Source organism: Mandrillus leucophaeus, unplaced genomic scaffold, assembly GCF_000951045.1.
Source record: "Mandrillus leucophaeus isolate KB7577 unplaced genomic scaffold, Mleu.le_1.0 Scaffold656, whole genome shotgun sequence".
In the NCBI taxonomy this organism is placed as follows: Eukaryota; Metazoa; Chordata; class Mammalia; order Primates; family Cercopithecidae; genus Mandrillus; species Mandrillus leucophaeus.
The window spans coordinates 207128-224214 of record NW_012107097.1 but is presented as its reverse complement, the minus strand read 5'-3'; the positions used below and the strand labels follow the sequence as shown (position 1 = coordinate 224214).

The window sequence follows — 17087 nt, the reverse complement described above, 5'->3', positions numbered from 1 at the left end:
GGTGAAACCCTGTCTCTACTAAAAATACAAAAAAAAAAAAAAAAAAATTAGCCGGGCGCGGTGGCGGGCGCCTGTAGTCACAGCTACTCGGGAGCCTGAGGCAGGAGAATGGCGTGAACCCAGGAGGGAGAGCTTGCAGTGAACCGAGATCATGTCACTGTGCTCCAGCCTGGGCGACAGAGTGAGACTCCGTCTCAAAACAAAAACAAAAACACACACACAAAAAAACCAAAAAAAACCAAACAGTGATGCTTTTATCCATGTTGTGAGCAAGAGACACACAGGGGCCATGAGCATGTGTGATCCCTGATGCTCACTGGACCGGGCTGGGGCCCAGACATCCTGACCCACCCAGGTGAACCAGTTTGATGGGCACAAGACTAGAACGGAGGTTCTGATCTTGCTGCTTCTCCTGGTTGTTCTTTTTTTTTTTTTTTTTTTTTTTTTTTTTCTCCTGAGCCTTTCCCACGTTCGGAGTGTGGGATAAACAGGCTATTCAAGCAGAAGGCGTGAGTCCTGCTTCCTCCAGTGGAAGAGGGCACGTGCATGCACAGAGGAGAGGAAGGGTCCACCCGGCCACCAGGCAGCCGGGTGCAAGGGGAAGGGAAGAAGGCTACTGGACACGTGATGTGGACCAGGCACACACTGCGGCCATGCTAAGGACCCTAAGTGACATCCCACCTGAGAGGCATAGGGGTGGGGGCCAGTGGCCAGGCCGGGCCTCCTCAGCAGTGACTCTCACCTGTACTGGGTGACAGCTGGGTTGGCCTTTGCAGAGCAGTGGAAAGTCACGACGTTGTCCTCCAGCACTGGCTGTGGCTCCACCGAGAGGTTGACCAGTGGGGGGTCTGCAGGGAGAGGACAGTCACTTGTAGACCCGAGAAAGAATGGGGGCAGGGAGATCCTGGGTGACTTGGAGGGTAGAGCCAGAGACTCCACCACCCAGGAACCCTCAGAGCAGCCACCACCCTGGTGGTCTCCAGGAAGTTGGGGGCTCCATGGGAGGTGCCTGCTTCAGACAGTCCTGGAAGTGGGATCAGGGCTCCCCCGTGGACTTGGGGCCTGGTGTTGACACGAACCCCAAGCCAGGAAGCCTCAGCCTTGGGTCCAGGGGTTTCCCATCCTCCAACTTTCGGACAGAACAAAATACTCCAGGAAGGAGAAGTGGGAAGAGGGGTGCGGGGCAGAGAGGGGCGGGTGGACACTCAGCCTCACTTCAGTGCAGACTGTCTTTGAAATGTCTGTTTATTATCTCTTTTCCGTAAAGGTTCTGGGGCATTTGTTAACTTGAAAGCGGCATTTACACCCTTTCATCAGCCTAATCATCTCCACTCAGTCCTGGCTGGTGGCCCACGGCCTCAGCTCCCCAGGCTGGGGCTTGCTTTCTCATTTGACATGATAAGAAGCCAGGCTCTGAAGTGCTAAATGGTGGGAGGGGGAGGAGACAGAAAGTCAGAGAGAGAAAAAGTCAGGGGGACAGGAACCAGAGACACAGAGACACACAGATCTGTACAGAAGGGACCGGAGGCTGACAGTGAGACATGTACACAGAGGAGAGACATGGAGACCACAGAGGAAGAGAGATTGTGTGTGTGTGTGTATGTATCTGTGTGTGCATGTGTGTGTATATGTGTGTATGCATGTGTGCATGTGTGTATGCATGCGTGTGTGTGTTGTGTGTAGAGAGAGAGAGAGAGAGAGACAAAGATGAGGAAGTGACAGGGACAGAGAGAGACATAGGCTGAGAGACAGAAAGACACACACATAGAAATTGAGAAGTGCGGAGAAAGGGTGAGAAAAAGAGACAGAAATCTAGAGAAGCAGAGGGCAGAGTGACGGAGAGACGGAGAGACTGACCTGTTTGCAGAGACTGTGAGTCAGACAAGGATTTCAGACTAAAAGCAGAAAAGGCCACAGAGACCCAGCACACAGGGCCGGACAATGATGGTGTCAGAGAGAAAGACCAAGTGAAACAACGAGGAAAAGGAGGAGCAGACACTGCAGGACAGAAAGATGGAAACAGCTCGAGAGGGCTGCAGTAGAGAGGCAGAGAGGTGGGACTGGCTTCCGTCAGCCTGGCCCTGCCCAGCTCAGGGGCAGCTGGCTCTGGACCCTCCCCAGAGCCTGGTGTCACCTGGGCTCCTGGTGGCCCCCAGGCCTCAGCACCCCTGGGGCATCCACACACCGAGGGAGGGGGGATGATGGGCCAGTTCCCATCCTTCTTCCCTGTCATGGCCCAGATGTCTGGCTGAGTTGAGTGGGCAGCCCAGGACCTGGTCCCCATGGACAGGCTGGGCCCTGGGCCGCATCTTCTGGGTCAGTCCCCACCAACAAGCAGAGCAAATTGCAGGAAAGTCACGAGGACTTCTAGGGGTCCAGCCCATTTCCAGAAGAAGAAGTAAAGAAGCCAGTTTCTCAGAGGCAATGAGGAAAAATGCTGGTCTCTCTGGGTCCCTATGGGGGCATCACAAAGGGACCAGCTGGCCCAGTTGGTCTGGGCTCTGGTTGGGACTACGGTGGGGTCCTGACACCCTCAGAGAGTCATACACTCAGCCTCTCAGCTGCAGACCGAGCCGGCCTTATCCTGGAGCTGGGATCACATAACTGCTCAGCCGCCCTCTGCCTGCTGGTGCCCAAGAGTGCCAGGCACAGGAGCTGGCCTGGGAGATGGCCCCAGGGGTTGCACTGGTATCTGCCGGCACTGGGAAGAGAGCTCTGTTTTCTGAGTAGCAGGTGGGCGACTGTGCTGGGCAGCCTGTTCTCCCACATTTTCCCCAGTTCCGGACGGGGGACCACAAATCCAGGACACGTCTGCTCCTGGTGCGGCCGGCCTGCCTGCCTTTCGTGGGGAATTACAAGGGAAGTGAGGGTATTTCTGTGATCTCAGTCGCAGTTTTAAGGCATAATTCGAGTGGTCACAAAGATGGGGTGACAGGGAATAGCCACAAGAACTCTCCTCCTACCCCGACAACCCCCGGCCTCTCCTCGAAGCTGCACCCTACCTTCCAGGGCAAGGCTGAATCAGGAGCCCCAGCCCTGTTTCCGTGCAAGGCTGACTGGCTGAGCTGGGCGTCCGTGGGACCCTATGTAGCGAACATGACACCCAGGGGGGAGCCTGCAGTTCGCCATGGGCTGGAGAAGCAGCGGAGGCAGAGGCACTTGGGAACTGCCACCTGGATCCAAACGCATGGCTGGCCCATGCCCTCGCATTATGAAGGCCAACGCTGGGAAGTGAGTACCTACCCCAAGTCTGTTTTGAAGAGGTGAGTGCCAGTCCCATAGACTCGAGGGACCCATCAGAGAACTTGGGGGGCTGTTCCAGGAGGCCCTTCCCTCACCTGGGAGTCCTTTCTAAAGTGATGAGGTCTGAGAGGCAGGGAGGTGGGGCACACACCTGCTGTAGGACCTTCCTGCTGCCCGATGCCTCGTCACACCCCTGCCATGATCAGCTCACCGTGAGGCCTCTCTCCTGCACTTTCCCTTCCTCTTAGCATCGTCTTTGGTGATCACCTGCCCTGAAGCGATTCACAAGGGTTCTACACTCACTGGCCTTATCTGCACCTCCACCCCAAGACCAGAGGTGCCCAAGCTTCTCTCTCCACTTCTGCTGGTGTACAGAATATAAATTTTCAGGAGTCTGCCAAGCTCCAGAGGTATAAATAGTTTATGTCATATCCAACTATTAAACATGATTTTAATCCCACTTGTGATGTCGGCAGCATAACTTGCAGGAGGGCAGCTTTGAGGTAGCTGGTGGAACTGAGATCACATTGAACAGATGTTACAGCTGAGAGTCTGTTAGTGTTTCTATCCACCCGTGTGTGCGTGTGTGTGTGTGTTTTCAGAGGAAGTAGTACACGGAGGAGAGGGTGGGAAAAGAGAGAATCTTCATGACTCAGTGATTTTATAGCACATTCATTTGAAACTTGGCAGCTGGACACAGAGTCCAGATGTGGTGAGGCTTTGGGGGTGTTAAGCTTTCTCTCCCATTACTCAATCTGAGAGCTTTGTCTTCCGTTGGGTAACATATGAAGACCAAGAGAAACAAACAACAAATGTGCTTTTGCTGAGTTTGGATGCTTCTTGGTCGACGGAGAAAATGAGCAGGTTCGCAAAGGCAGCTCTGATGCAGCCCATGGTGTCCTTAGTAAACGGTTGGATGTTGACTGAATGAACAAATGAATAAATGGAGGAGGAGCTGAAGCAGGAGGAGGGGGAAGGAGGGAGGGAGCAGGTGGACAATGTGTGCTTTGCTTGGCAAGCATATATAAGCACCTTCAGACTAGGGGTGGTGAGTGCGGGGACACATGGATGAAGATCCCTTCCTGTTAGGGCTGTGGGGACACCTGATGGGGGCGCCACTCACCTCTGGCTCTGCGTCCTGACAGCAGCTGATAGGTGTGGGGCATTCACAATGTGTCGGACACTGCGCTAGGGGGCTTGACAGGAAGGATTTCATTTAATCCTCCCTGCAACCTTAGGAGGTGAGCATGATTACTTCCATGTACAGAGGAGGAAACCGGGGCACAAGGAGGTTAACTAACCGGGTCAGTGCCTCTCAGTAAGTGGCAGAGATTTCAAAGCAGGAGAATGCTGTGGCCTTCACCACTACCCAGTACTGCCTTGGATGAGGCTGGTCTGGGAAACTGGGCTGCTGGGCTCCAAGTGTCACTCTGACCTCATTCCAATGCCTCCAAAGGTGGCTGAGAGATCCTTGGAAAGGAAGCCAGAAAGGGCCCAGAGGCCTGGCAAGACCCAGTGTCCTCCCAGATGCAGACTGTCACCTGTGCCCTGGTGAATGATCCTCTGTCGGCCTGAGTGCAGAAGGCCGGGCGGGCTGTGGTTAGGAGGGCGAGTTTCCCGCTGCCTGGAGAGGTTCTCCTGGGGTAAACGGATGGTGGCCTGGAGCAGGAAACACTGCTTCTTCCCACCTCTCCCTGCCAGGACCTACGCTGCTGTCACGGTGGGCCAGCTAGGTTGTTGCTTTTGTACAGGAGTCTGTAACATTTTGTACAGGCCTCCTGACCAGGTTGGGGATGGGCTGGGGAAGAAGGGAGCGGGGTGGTGGTGGCGGTGAATCGAATGGCAGCCTGGAAGTAGGGAGCCTGGATGCTCGGTGTCTCCCGCCCTCTCCCCTTCCTGATTTGGATTGCATCTGGACAGAGAGCTCTGATCCATGGCCAGTCCTAGGGCAAGAAGGGGCCTTGGATGTCATTTGGCCAAATCAGACAAGGAACCAGAGTCCCCAGGGGTGATGTGAGAGGCGTGGGCCCAGCCCACCTGTGGGTGGTGGAGCCGTCCTGGACGCTGGACTGCTGGCCTCGCAGCATCTCACCTCTTCCAGCAGTGGGGCTTACTGCTCCATGCTGACTGCTCACCACACAGGGGGAGGTGGTGCTCAGACCCAGGACCCAGGTCAGGGCCAGGGCCAGTGGAGGGAAGAGCCGAGGGACAGAGATTAAGGAAGCCTTGCCTCCTTAATTTTCAGGGCCAGCCTTCCTTGCATTTTGTGCCCTGGGGCCTCGTTCCATCACCGTAGCTCTAGGCTTGGCCAGAGCTCTGCTGCCCTGCATCCTTGTGAATGAGGACTGCAAGAAGGCTCCTTGGTACAGGGGTGTGTCAGGGGTTGTTGGGGGGGACAGAGATATTTGTTAATAGCTAGTGGCCAGACAGTGAAGATAAAGTGCCCTCCTGCCTCAAGAACTCAGCCTTTGTGTATGGGTGCCTTGAGCCTACCTGAGGTTTTCAACCCTTTCTTCTGCCCTCTGGAATCTAAATGGTGTCTGTCGGGATTCTAGACACTGGCTGGGAACTTCTGCTCTCTAGCTGCCAAGATGAGCTCTCAGAACCCTAAGACCTGAACCCCATCTCTGGACTCTAGGTCCTTGGAGAGCCACTCAGAGCCCAGAATCCAGAAGGCTTAGATGAATCAGGGCTGTTAGGAAGTGTTTTTAAATGCACTTGCTTTAAAACGAATAAAAGGCTAAGGAGGACACGAATGCCAGCCTGCAGCTCCAGCCTTGTAATTCAGAGACCAAGCCAGAAGCAGCCACCAGCTTGCAGTGGCATTACGCTTGGCGGCAGGGAGGGGATCTCGAAGGGCAGAAGTCCACTTTTGAGTCCCGACCCTTTAAACTGAACTAATCCAGTCCTGAGAGGAAGGCCACTGGAACACCTTGCTGAGCTCTTCTTGGTTCTGGGGCTGGCGGGCACCTTAGGGAGACTTTTAGGAGACCTTCAGGGGTCTCTGTTGGGTGCTTTTGGGATGTGATGCTGGTGGAACCCTAAAGCATCATAATTGTCAATATCAATCCTAACACGGTCCACGGAGGGCTGGCTGTGCAGGAGTGTGGAGAGGACGATACCAGGGTGGGCTCTGGGAAGCTATGCTGCCTGCATTTGAAACCTAAGTGGCCTTGGGCAAGTTAATCACCCTTTTGGTGCCTCAGTTTCCCACAGTAGGGATCACAGTCACACCTTCTCCAAACAGTTGTTGAAAAGATTAAATAAGGCCAGGCATGGTGGCTTACACCTGTAATCCCAGCACTTTGGGAGTCTAAGGCAGGAGGATCACTTGAGGTAAGGAGTTCGAGACCAGCTTAACAGGGTGAAACCCTATCTCTACTAAAGATACAAAAACTAGCTGGGTGTAGTGATGGATGCCTGTAATCCCAGCTATTCAGGAGGCTGAGGCAGGAGAATCGCTTGAACCTCGGCAGCGGAGGTTGCAGTGAGCTGAGATTGCTCCACTACACTCCAGCCTGGGCAACAGAGCGAGACTCTGTCTCAAAAGAATAAAACAAAAGATTAAATGAGATAATACATGTAGATTTCCTTCCTCATATCCCCTTGATCGACCCTTCCATGAGAGTGGCCGGTGCACCCTCTCCAGAGCACAGCGACGCTTGCCGATTCTGGAGCCTGAGGACCCTTCAAATATCAGCATCTCCACTCAGACTTCCTCTCCAACAGAGGGGCCACTGGCTAGGCCAGCAGGGGCAGCAGCTGACCGTATTTATTGGTGTGAAAGTCCCACCTTGTACAGGTGTTGAAATGTGGCCTGAAGATGTCCTTTGCAAAAGATCCTCATCTATGAGGTTGCATCTCATGACAGTAAGGAAGACAAGATGGTCCTTCCTGTCCGTACCTACAAGCTGCCGATCCACAGAGCTGCCTGACCCATTGCCTGCCATCAGATGGGCCAGGCTATAAGCAGGGTTGCTGGGTGTTTCACCCCGGGCCTGGCAGGGCTGGGTTGGGGAAGGGGGTGGGTACTCACGCTGGATGTCAATGGTGACCGACGTCTCCTTTCCTCCGGGGATGGCTTTGTTGGTGGCACGGCACACAATGCTCTGGCCGTTTTCCACGTCACCAGGGGAAATGAAGAGGGTGCTGACGATGCTCTCCCGCTTGCCGTCCCGAAGCAGAGTCTTGGGAGAAGGGGAGAGGGGAGAGAAAGCTCCATGTCATTTGGCTGGGGTGGCCAGCCTGGGTTGGGGGTGAACAAGCACTAGCTTAGACAGAAGGGGGAGCTGAGGATGGAGGGGTTCAGCTCAGGAGACCCGGTCTGCCAATGTCTATGTAGAGCTCGGGGGTTACCCTTGGCTCCCTGGCCTGGGTAAGTGCTGGGCTGCGGAAGGAAAAAGGAACTAGCCAGTTTTCCATCATGTGAAAATTAGCCTGGATTCACATGCTAAAAGCACGAAATAAATCAGGATAGGCTTCATGGAAACCAGGCTTGGGGGGGTCCCATGTTGAAATGAACTCTCATTTGTTTTGCCTCTGGTGCCTGAGTGAGTCTCAGGCTCTGTAGGACACAAGGAGATGGTTTGCAACCAGCAGGGACTGTGGCCCCTGAGCAGGGACAGTCTGCAGAGGGGGCACAGTTTGGGGAATGGGAGTCAGAGTGGGTGGGGACATGGGCAGAATCAGTGCACATCAACTTTTTGATTATTTGCCTATGTAAATCCTTTCAACTTTCCAAAGCGTTTCACTCCCTGATCTCATTAGAGCCTCAGTCAAACCACAGGTGGGACAGACACCATCATCTCCCATTGGATAGGGGAGAAAATAGGTGGGCTAGACAGAGGCTGTGGAGTTTGACCAAACTTACACTTCGAGTTGGTCCTGAAATAAGTACTAGGCTCTTACAGGAGGTTGAATGGTGTCATCTCCAAATTATTTTCTACCTGGAATCTCAGAATATGACCTTATTTAGGAATAGGGTCCTTGCAGTTTAGTCAAGCAATTAGTAATTAGTTAAGGCTCTTGAGATGAGGTCATACTGGATTCAGAGTGAGCCTTAAATCCAATGACTGGTGTCCTTGGAAGAAGAGAAGACAATCTGCGGGGCATGGAGGCTCATGCCTGTAATCCCAGCACTTTGGGAGGCCGAGGTGGGAGGATTGCTTGAGCCTAGGACTTGGAGACCAGCCTGGGCAACATAGGAAGACCGTGTCTCTACAAAAAGAAAAAAAAAAAAAGAAAAGAAAAACAGAAAGAAAAAAATTAAAAAAGAAAATTAGCCAGGCGTGGTGGCTCGTGCCTGTAGTCCCAGCTACTTGGGAGGCTAAGGTGAGAGGATCACTTGATCCCTGCAGGTTGAGGCTGCAGTGAGCCGAGGTTGTGCCACTGTACTCCAGCCAGGGCCACAGAGTGAGACCCTGCCTCAGAAGAAGAAGAAAAAGGAGAAGGAGAAAGAGAAAGAGAAAGAGAAGGAGAAAGAGAAGAGGAGGAGGAGAAGAGGGGGATGAGGAGAAGACAGAGAGACACAGAGAAGGCCAGGTGAAGTTGGAGGCAGAGATTGGAGGGATGCTGCCACAAGCCAAGCAATGCCAGGAGCCACCAGGAGCTGGAAGAGGCAAGGACGGATTTTCCCCTGGAGCCTTTGGAGGGGCATAGCCCTGCTGACACCATGATTCCAGACTTGTTGGCTTCTACAACTGTGCGATAATTGATTTCTGTTGTGTTAAGCACCGAATTGTGGTGCTTTGTAATGGCAGCCCTGGGAAGCAAACCCATCTTAACTGCTGGTCTCCCATCTTCCCAGGTCATTGCTTTACTCTACTGGGCCACAATGTCATTGCGAAGCTACTTCCCCATTGTGGCTGCTACCTCCTTCCCTCTCCTGTTTCTCTTTGCAGCTACTTCCCCATCACTTTGGGGCCCACTAAGTCAGGTGCACCCCGGGGAGGGTGTGCTGAGTGTGGGGGGTGCACTTCCAGATTGGGATTGGAGTCTGGTCAGTATGCAAAGGCTTCTGGTACTAGGAGGTACCAGGAAGGGACTTCACTACGAGTGCAGTCCTGTTTCCCCCTGACTGGAGCCAGGGAGTAGATGAACAGACCACTCCTCCCTCAAAACCTCCCATAAAGTGACAATGGCAGTGTCTCTAATTCTTATGAGGGCCCGGAAGAGAGCAGCATTATCTTTGATTAGCCAAAGAGAAACCTGAGTTCCAGGTGAGCCAGGAACTTGCTGGGTGGAGCTAGGATTTGCACTTAAGAATGGGTGACCCCTGAGCCACAGCCTCTGCCGCAGCTCCCGGGGTGCTGGAGGGTGGGTACCGTGCTCTTGGCAGGACAGGTGGGAACAGTTAGGGCCACAGGGAGAAACCTGTAGGTGCCTGGAACCCCACATTCTGGGTGCTTAATTCAGTGCAGTTTTTCTCAACGTGGGGCAAACCTCATGGCCTCAGGAGAACAGGGCCAGAGCCTCTATCTAGAACAGCACATCTTGCTGGAGGCAAAGCCAGACTGTGACATTCTAGAGAGCCACGCGGTACAGCTGCAGGCCTGGGACTCAGGGTGCCAGCCACGGCCCTGGGCAGAGGGGCTGGAGGAGAGTGATGTGGCCAGATGCAGCAAGCAGGGGGCAGGACCAGTGGCACAGCAGGTGAGAGCCTTCGATCTGTCCCGGGGCTGGCAAAATCGGGCAGAGGAGTGAAGTTGAACCCCAAGCCTAAGCCCGGGCGGTGAGGAAGCAGCAGCCGGCACCGCTTTACCACCCCGGCTTGGGCTCCTCAGCAGACCTCACCGAGTCTATAAATAGCCAAGTGATAATAAGAACAATTTCCTGGCTGAAACTAAGACTTTGGGTAGGGTGAGCAGAGGCGGGAGGTGGTGAAGAGCGGGTCGGTATTGTTCTCTTCTCCTCTACTGTTCCGTTGTGCTAACAAGGGACATTTACATAAGCTTGACTCTGCCAGGAAAGCTTTCAATGGATGGGCTCTGGGAGGTGGGTGCCAGCGGGAGGGGAGTGAGGGGCCCCAGCTCTAATTAGGCTCTCTGACTGCTCTCCCTCCTCCCTGCACCCAGTGTGCTCCTCCGCCGCGGAATGATGATTAATGACATATTTACTGGGTCCGGGCGTGTGCTTTTCTGGGAAATAAAAATTCTGGTTCAAGTTGTTTGTTCCACCTAATTAGAGAAAAAGGGAGATGTGTTCATTAAACAAAAGGAGGGCGAGGGGAAGGCGTGTGCCCCAGCACCAGTACCCTCTCTGTCCCTGTGGAAGGCCCCAGCACCTCCTTGGCCCCCAGCTCACGGGGGACCCCAGACCCCATGTGGCAGGTGTCCCAGGGAGGAAGGCTGGGTCTGCCAGCTCCACTACAGGATGACTGAGGGGAGGAAGGTGGGAGAGAGCCGGGGGGCCAAGGGAGAAGGCTGGAGGGAGCCCTGCATCTGAAGGGCAGGGCGGGATGCGGAGGGGTGCGGGGGGTCTGCACCCTCGGGTTTCTCTTCCCCTCATTCCTTTCTGATCTCACTTCTCCTTTCTTGTTTCTTTGCTTCATTCCTTTTCAGAAATGAATCTCCCCTAGTCGTCACTTTTCTCATACACAAATGGAGCCTCTGGACTTTGCAGTCTTGAAGGTACTGTCCGGGTGAACATTCTATCATCCACAGGTTCTAGCCGCAGCTCCGCTCTGCCTCTCCCTTCTCTGCTTCCCTTCACCAAGCTTGGCTCTGGGGACACGCCATGGGCACTGAGCCCCCCACCTCCTGCTTCAGGCAGTTTCATGGGTTGCAGGTGAGCTCTGGAAGGAAGTGAATTATTCATGGTGGACCACTTGCTTTGGGGGCCACCGCCTCCAAGGCCTCCCTCCAGTGTGGTGAGCACTAATGTGCTGCCAGTCCCCGGGTCACCCAGTCACCATGTGACTGCCATGGTGACTCCCGACGATCCCCAAGGGTCCCCGAGGACCCAGCCCCTGTGTGCGCAGATAGGGACCAGGGCCAGGCGTATAGACGGTGTGTGTCCAGGAATGAGCGTGCTGGGGCACATACCCCCATGGGTATGTGTGCGCACCTGTTTTTGTCTGTGGGTGTTCATGGGCCTCTGTCCACTGACGGCTGTGACTGTGCAGGGCCCCAGGTTCTCTCTGGACGCTGCCTGCTCAGGTGTTGCTTCAGGGCTGTGCACACACCCTCACCGCCCCTCCCTAAGGGCAGGGATTTGGCATTCACCTCTCTAGTTTCCCAGCGCTGGCCTGGGAGGCTGGTCTTCCCAGGTGTGGTGGTACACAGGGTACCCCATCCCGTGGTTTTCCTGCTTGGGTGGCAGTGGCTGGCCACTCTGCTCTTTCCAAAGCCCCCAGGGCCTCCGCTGGTCAGTGGAGAGCCAGGCCGAGCCCTCAGAGATGGGCAGGCTGGAGGGCAGGCAGGGAGTGGGGACCCAAGCACTGGTGCTCAATGTGGGATGCTCACTGATATGCAAACAGTCTGGAAAGGCCGAGAGCAGGCCTGATCGCCTGGCAACAAGGCCGCCTCGCTTCTCCCCCCTACTCACCTTCCCCACCTGCTGGGTCCCCTTTAAAAAAAAATCATCACTCTGCTTCCCCTTTTGATAGCTGCTTGGGGCTCCATGTGGGCTGGTTGCCACCTGGATTGAATAAGGGTGTGTGGGCCAGGTGCAAGATGCACAGTGCTATTTGCCGCAGTCCCTGCATCCAGCCTTGAGGCCAGAGGCCAGAGGGGTGCCCTTCACAGAGAAGGCCAGGATGAGCCGCGGCCACACCCAGTAGACTCTTGGCCCCTAAGCTGGGCAGATAGGTGGAGGGTGATGGGATGAGTGATCAGGGAAGGGGTGCCCAGTGGAGGGGGAGGGCCTGCGCATGTGGACACTTATCCCTTTCCTGAGTGGGGTGTCCAGAGCTCCTCTTAGCAAAGGTGGTAAAAGGTGAGGCCAGTGGTCCTGGTGGTGGGGGTAGAGGGCAAGGGGCTCCAAGTAGACACGGACACGACTGTGCATGCTAAGACCACGCAACCCTCCTGCCTGGCAGGAAGCTGCTCTTAGGAAGGGTTCTCTCTGGGCTCAGCCTGTCCTCTCACTGTTCCGTAACCCATCCTTCCTCCCTGGCTGTGTGGACTTGTGGGCTTTCCAGAAGAAAGAATGTGGTCTCCACTCTGGTGCCGGGCCCTCAGAAGTACGAGGAACAGGGGAGGAACCCACTGTCCCCAGATGGCTCAGGGTTGAGTCTCCAGGAAGAAGCTTGGAGGGGCCTTTCCCTGCTCCGTGCCTCTGCTGCTGACACCCCCGGGAGCCTACAGTGGGTACTGCCCAAGGCCCCATCCGGCAGTGTGGCCCGCCCAGCACGCTGGGGGCTGTGACAGTGGCCTGTTAAGGAGAAGCATGACCAGTCTGTGCTGGGGGAGGGGCTGAGTGCTTCCGCTGCTGCCCTTCCTCCTGGCGAAGGGGCCAGGTGCCCTCCAGGGATGAGGCTCATCCCTCCCCTACTGGCCCCATGGTGGAGTCACAGAGAGGACGGTCGGTGAGCAACCCGGAAACTTTGAGAACAGGCCTGGTATTTTATGAAATAGCTGTATGACCCCTGGGGCGGGGGACTGGGGTTCCCCCTGTGGGACAGGAGCCAATAATAGTAGCTCACATTTATCCAGCCCTTACTCCTGCCCTTGACAGGGTACTTCTGATACATAATTTCTTGTAAGTCACTCTGTAACCCTGATAGACAACTGTGATCATTACCATTGCATTTTGTAGCTGGGGAAACTGAGGCAGAGGGTGACTCACCATGTTATGTTATGGATCCTAGGTTTGAGCCGGGCCTTCAGAACCATGTGGCCATCCTAACTGTGACACTGATGTCTGCATACGGGAAACACAAGGTCCACAGCAGCGCGGACCTTGCAGCCGTGTGGATCCAGTGAGGGAGTGACAATCCCAACAGCCATGCTTGTTGCAAGCTCGCTCTGTGCCAGGCGTGTTTCTCATTCAGTCCTCACAAGCACCCCTTGAAGCGGGTGCTGCTGTCCTTCCCACTGTATGGCAAGGACAGGGAGGCACAGCAAGGTTAGGTCACACAGCCGGAAAGTGGCAGAGCCCGGATCCGAATTCAGGCTGCCGGTTCCTGAGCCCTAATCATCCACCATGCGACAGCCACTGAGGGCGTCAGACCCGACAGCAGCCAGGGCTGCCCTGTGGGGTCTTTTCTGGGGTTCTTGGAGGCTGCTTGATTTTGTGTGTGCTCCCAGCTTCTCTCTCTCTCTGCGGCTGATGCTCCGGCCCCTCCTCATATGTAGCCTCTCTGGGGAAGTCAGGAGTGCTGCTGGCCTATGGCAGGGCTCCTTGCAGCCCTGGGGGATGAGGGGGTGGGCTGGGCCCCTGGGAGGGGAAGCAGAGGGGTTGGCTTGGACAGCCCCTAGAGCCTGCTCCATAGGAGCCCCGGACTGTGCACCCTGCTGGGTGTACTCCACGTCACAGGCTTGTAGCTTCTCCATGCCCAGCACAGAGCCCTGTGCCCGGGGAAGCTCCACTGACGTGTGCTGGCTCTGCTGGTCACCCCTTTGGTCTCCGTGAGAACCACTGGGCATAGGGTGGACAGTTAGGATGGTGGATGACCATGGTTTGGAGGAGAGGCCCAGAGAAATGAAGTGCCTTGCCTCGGGACACAGGGCCTCTTCCCATGCTCATGTCCAGGGACACATTGAGGGTCTCAGGCCTCTGCTGCTCCCTGGACAAGCCAAAGAGGGGCAGGAGACCATCTGAGGTGACTGTCCCCTGAGGAATCTGTTTCCCTTCTGGAGTGTCTGATCCAATACCTTCATTTTGCAGATGAGGACACAGAGGCCAAGGGAGGGGGTTGTCTGAAGTTATGCAGTGGAACCTGGAACCCAGGCCTGGGGCTGCCTGGCGCTGCTGTTGACGTCACAGGCCCAGGAGCATGGACGGGGTCCCCCGCCCTGCTGTGCAGAAGCACGGCACCAGGCTCTCCGAGGGGCCTTCATGATGTAGACAAGGACGACATGCTGAGCTCAAGGTGATCCCGGGACAGGTCCAGCAGAGTGACCCTGACCTCTCTCTCCACCTGATGGTGTGTGTCCTCTGCAGGACATTGACCCTGCCAGGGGCCAGGCTGGCCTATCTTCAGGGAGGGATGGGACAGGCGCTCAGACTGGAAGGAAAGCCCCTGTCCTTCCTTTTCATTCTCCTCTGGACAACCCTCTCTCTGTGTCTTATCCTTGTATTATATAACACGACACGGTGGCTCCAGCCCAGGACAGAAGGGAGGGGTTTGTCTTCCAAGAGGCGGCCACCTCACCCCTGGCCTTGTGTCTGAGGGAAGGAGTTTGCCCTGGGTTCTGGAACCAGGTGCTGGGTGCTTGATCAGCAGCCCTGGAGTAACTTCTTGGCAGGTGGTCAGGTTGGGACAGGAAGGACACACCCTCAGAGCAGGGACGGGCCTGTCTCACATCCTCCTCGGATGGCCAAGGTGCTGGTTATCGTTTCAGGACTGCTGAGAGGACTGGTGGGTGGCGGGGACCAGGCCGTGTACCTCCCCAGTCTCTGAGTCTAAGGAAAACCTCAGAGCTGGGGCGAGAAGGCGTTCTGGAGGCTGGGCCCCCCGTGGCAGAGCTTGGGGGGTCGGCTTGTCCTGGGAGGAGCATGGGCAAGGGCAGAGGCCGGGGCGTCAGGAGGTTATGGTTCCAGGCCTGGCACCGCCCACTCCACCACTGAGAAGGACGGCCGCTTCCCCACTAGGCCTCAATTTTCTAGCTACAGACAAAAGAGGTTGGCCCAGCTCTCCTGTAAGGCCTCGTTCATCTTAAAGGCTCTGCAGTACAGTAACCCCATCTGGGGCTCTATGCAGTTTTGTTCAGTGGAGTTTGGTGGGGGCTGTTTAAAAATGTATCTGAAATTTTGTGTTTATTCAGGTAGAGGGAGACCAACAGATCAGGAGACAACTGCTGTTGAAAAGACAGTTTGCGGCTGGGCACGGTGGCTCACTCCTGTAATCCCAGCACTTTAGGAGGCCGAGGCAGGCGGATCACCTGAGGTTGGGAGTTTGAGACCAGCCTAACCAACATGGAGTAACCCCATCTCTTCTAAAAATACAAAAAAAGAAAAAAAATTAGCTGGGTGTGATGGCACGTGCCTGTAACCCCAGCTACTCCGGAGGCTGAGGCAGGAGAACCCAGGAGGCAGACGTTGCGGTGAGCCGAGATCACGCCACTGCACTCCAGCCTGGGCAACAAGAGCGAAACTGTCTCAAAAAAAAAAAAAAAAAAAAAAAAAAAAAGACAGTTTGCTACTCCTGTTTCCCAGAGGAAGGGGAGGCCCCAGGGTCAGTGGGGGCCGGGGTGGGAGGTGTGGGGAGAGTATGGGCAGAGCCCCTGCTGTGGCTTGCTTTCTGAGGAAGGATTGGTGAGGCAGGGTTGGTGGCTCAGCAGGCTTAGGATCGGATAGCTTGAATAATTTCCCTGGGCCCTGAGCTGTAGGGGTGGTCTGATGTGTGGCCCTGGGGAGATTTAGGGTAGGGGCATAACATCCTGGACTATAGAGCCTGATGACAAAGGCTGTGGGGGCCTGGGCTCCGGATTGGTTGGTCTGCTTTGATACAAAGCATGCTTGCTGTCTCTAGGAATTAGCTTACCCTGGTCCTTCCCTGGGTCTGCAAGGCCCCAGATGTCAAAGCATCATAAAATACACAACATTTTAAAGACACAATTAATACGGGGGCCAGTTCAGGGTGCTTCCAGCCCTCGGTATCGTGTGTGGATTAGAGGCAAGCACCCCTGTTGGTAGACACAGCAGGGCAAGGGCTGTTGGGCAAGGGATTATGGGCTGGATTTCAGCCCTCCCTGGCCCCTGAGCCAGGCACCTTGGAGATGGTGGAGCCTAAACAGCTTCACCTGGCAGCCCTGGAAAGTGGCCAGGTTTAGCAAATAAAATACAGGATACTCAGTTAAATGTGAATTTCAGATATATAATGACTATTTTCTTTAGTATAAGTATGGCTTGTATGTCCCATGCAGTATTTGGAAGATATTTATATTAAAAAGTTATTATTTTTCTCAAACTCAAATTTAACTGGGCATCTGTCGTAGCCCAGTTGGGCTGCTATAACAAGACACCATAAACTGGATGGCTGAGAAACCACAGAAATTTATGTCTCACTGTTCTGCAGGCCGGGAAGTCCAAGATCAAGGCGGATTTGTTTCCTATTGAGGGACAGACACCTGGTTCACAGATGCCCTCTTCTCACTGTGTCCTCACAATGTGGAAGGGACAAGGGGTCTCCCTCAGGCCTCTTTTTTGTAAGGGCACTGATCCCATTTATGAGGCTCCACCCCCATGACCTAATCGTCTAGTAAAGGCCCCACCTCCTAATACCTGGGGATTAGGATCTCGACATAGGAATTTTGGAAGCCACAAACATTCAGACTGTGATTGCATCCTGCGTCTTATCTGCACCCCTAGACCCTGGCCACTACTGTGCCTGAGTCTCCCCATCTGACCATGGTCTATTGTTAGGGTCTTCCCCAGCAGTTACCCTAGGACATAGAGAGAGAGAGAGAGAGAGAGAGAGCGCGCGCACAAGTCAGATAAAGGGATGGACACACACACAAATGAGTAGGAGAACCACAGCATGAGCGAGAAAAAGTGACACAGAGTGAGAGCGCAAAGAAAGATACAGGGAGACAAAGAGTGAGAGAAACCAAAAGGGACAGGAGAGAGGGACAGCTGCAGAGACACAGGGGAGCTGGTTCCCTCCCCATTCAGACCCCACTATCCCCGTCTCTACCTAACCCCTCAGTCCCTCTCCCCAGCCCCCACCATCCCCCTCTCTA

General features: G+C 54.9%; 1 protein-coding gene across 1 annotated transcript in view; it reads right to left on the bottom strand.

The window, feature by feature from the left end:
- Positions 1–17087, bottom strand: part of KIRREL3 (kin of IRRE like 3 (Drosophila)) — a 142174-nt gene that overhangs the window by 32020 nt on the left and 93067 nt on the right. The window contains exons 5-6 of the mRNA XM_012001243.1: positions 7280–7430; positions 743–848 (exon numbers count right to left, since the gene is read on the bottom strand). Coding sequence (XP_011856633.1) covers positions 743–848; positions 7280–7430 — 257 coding nt within the window. The remainder of the gene's footprint in view (positions 1–742; positions 849–7279; positions 7431–17087) is intronic.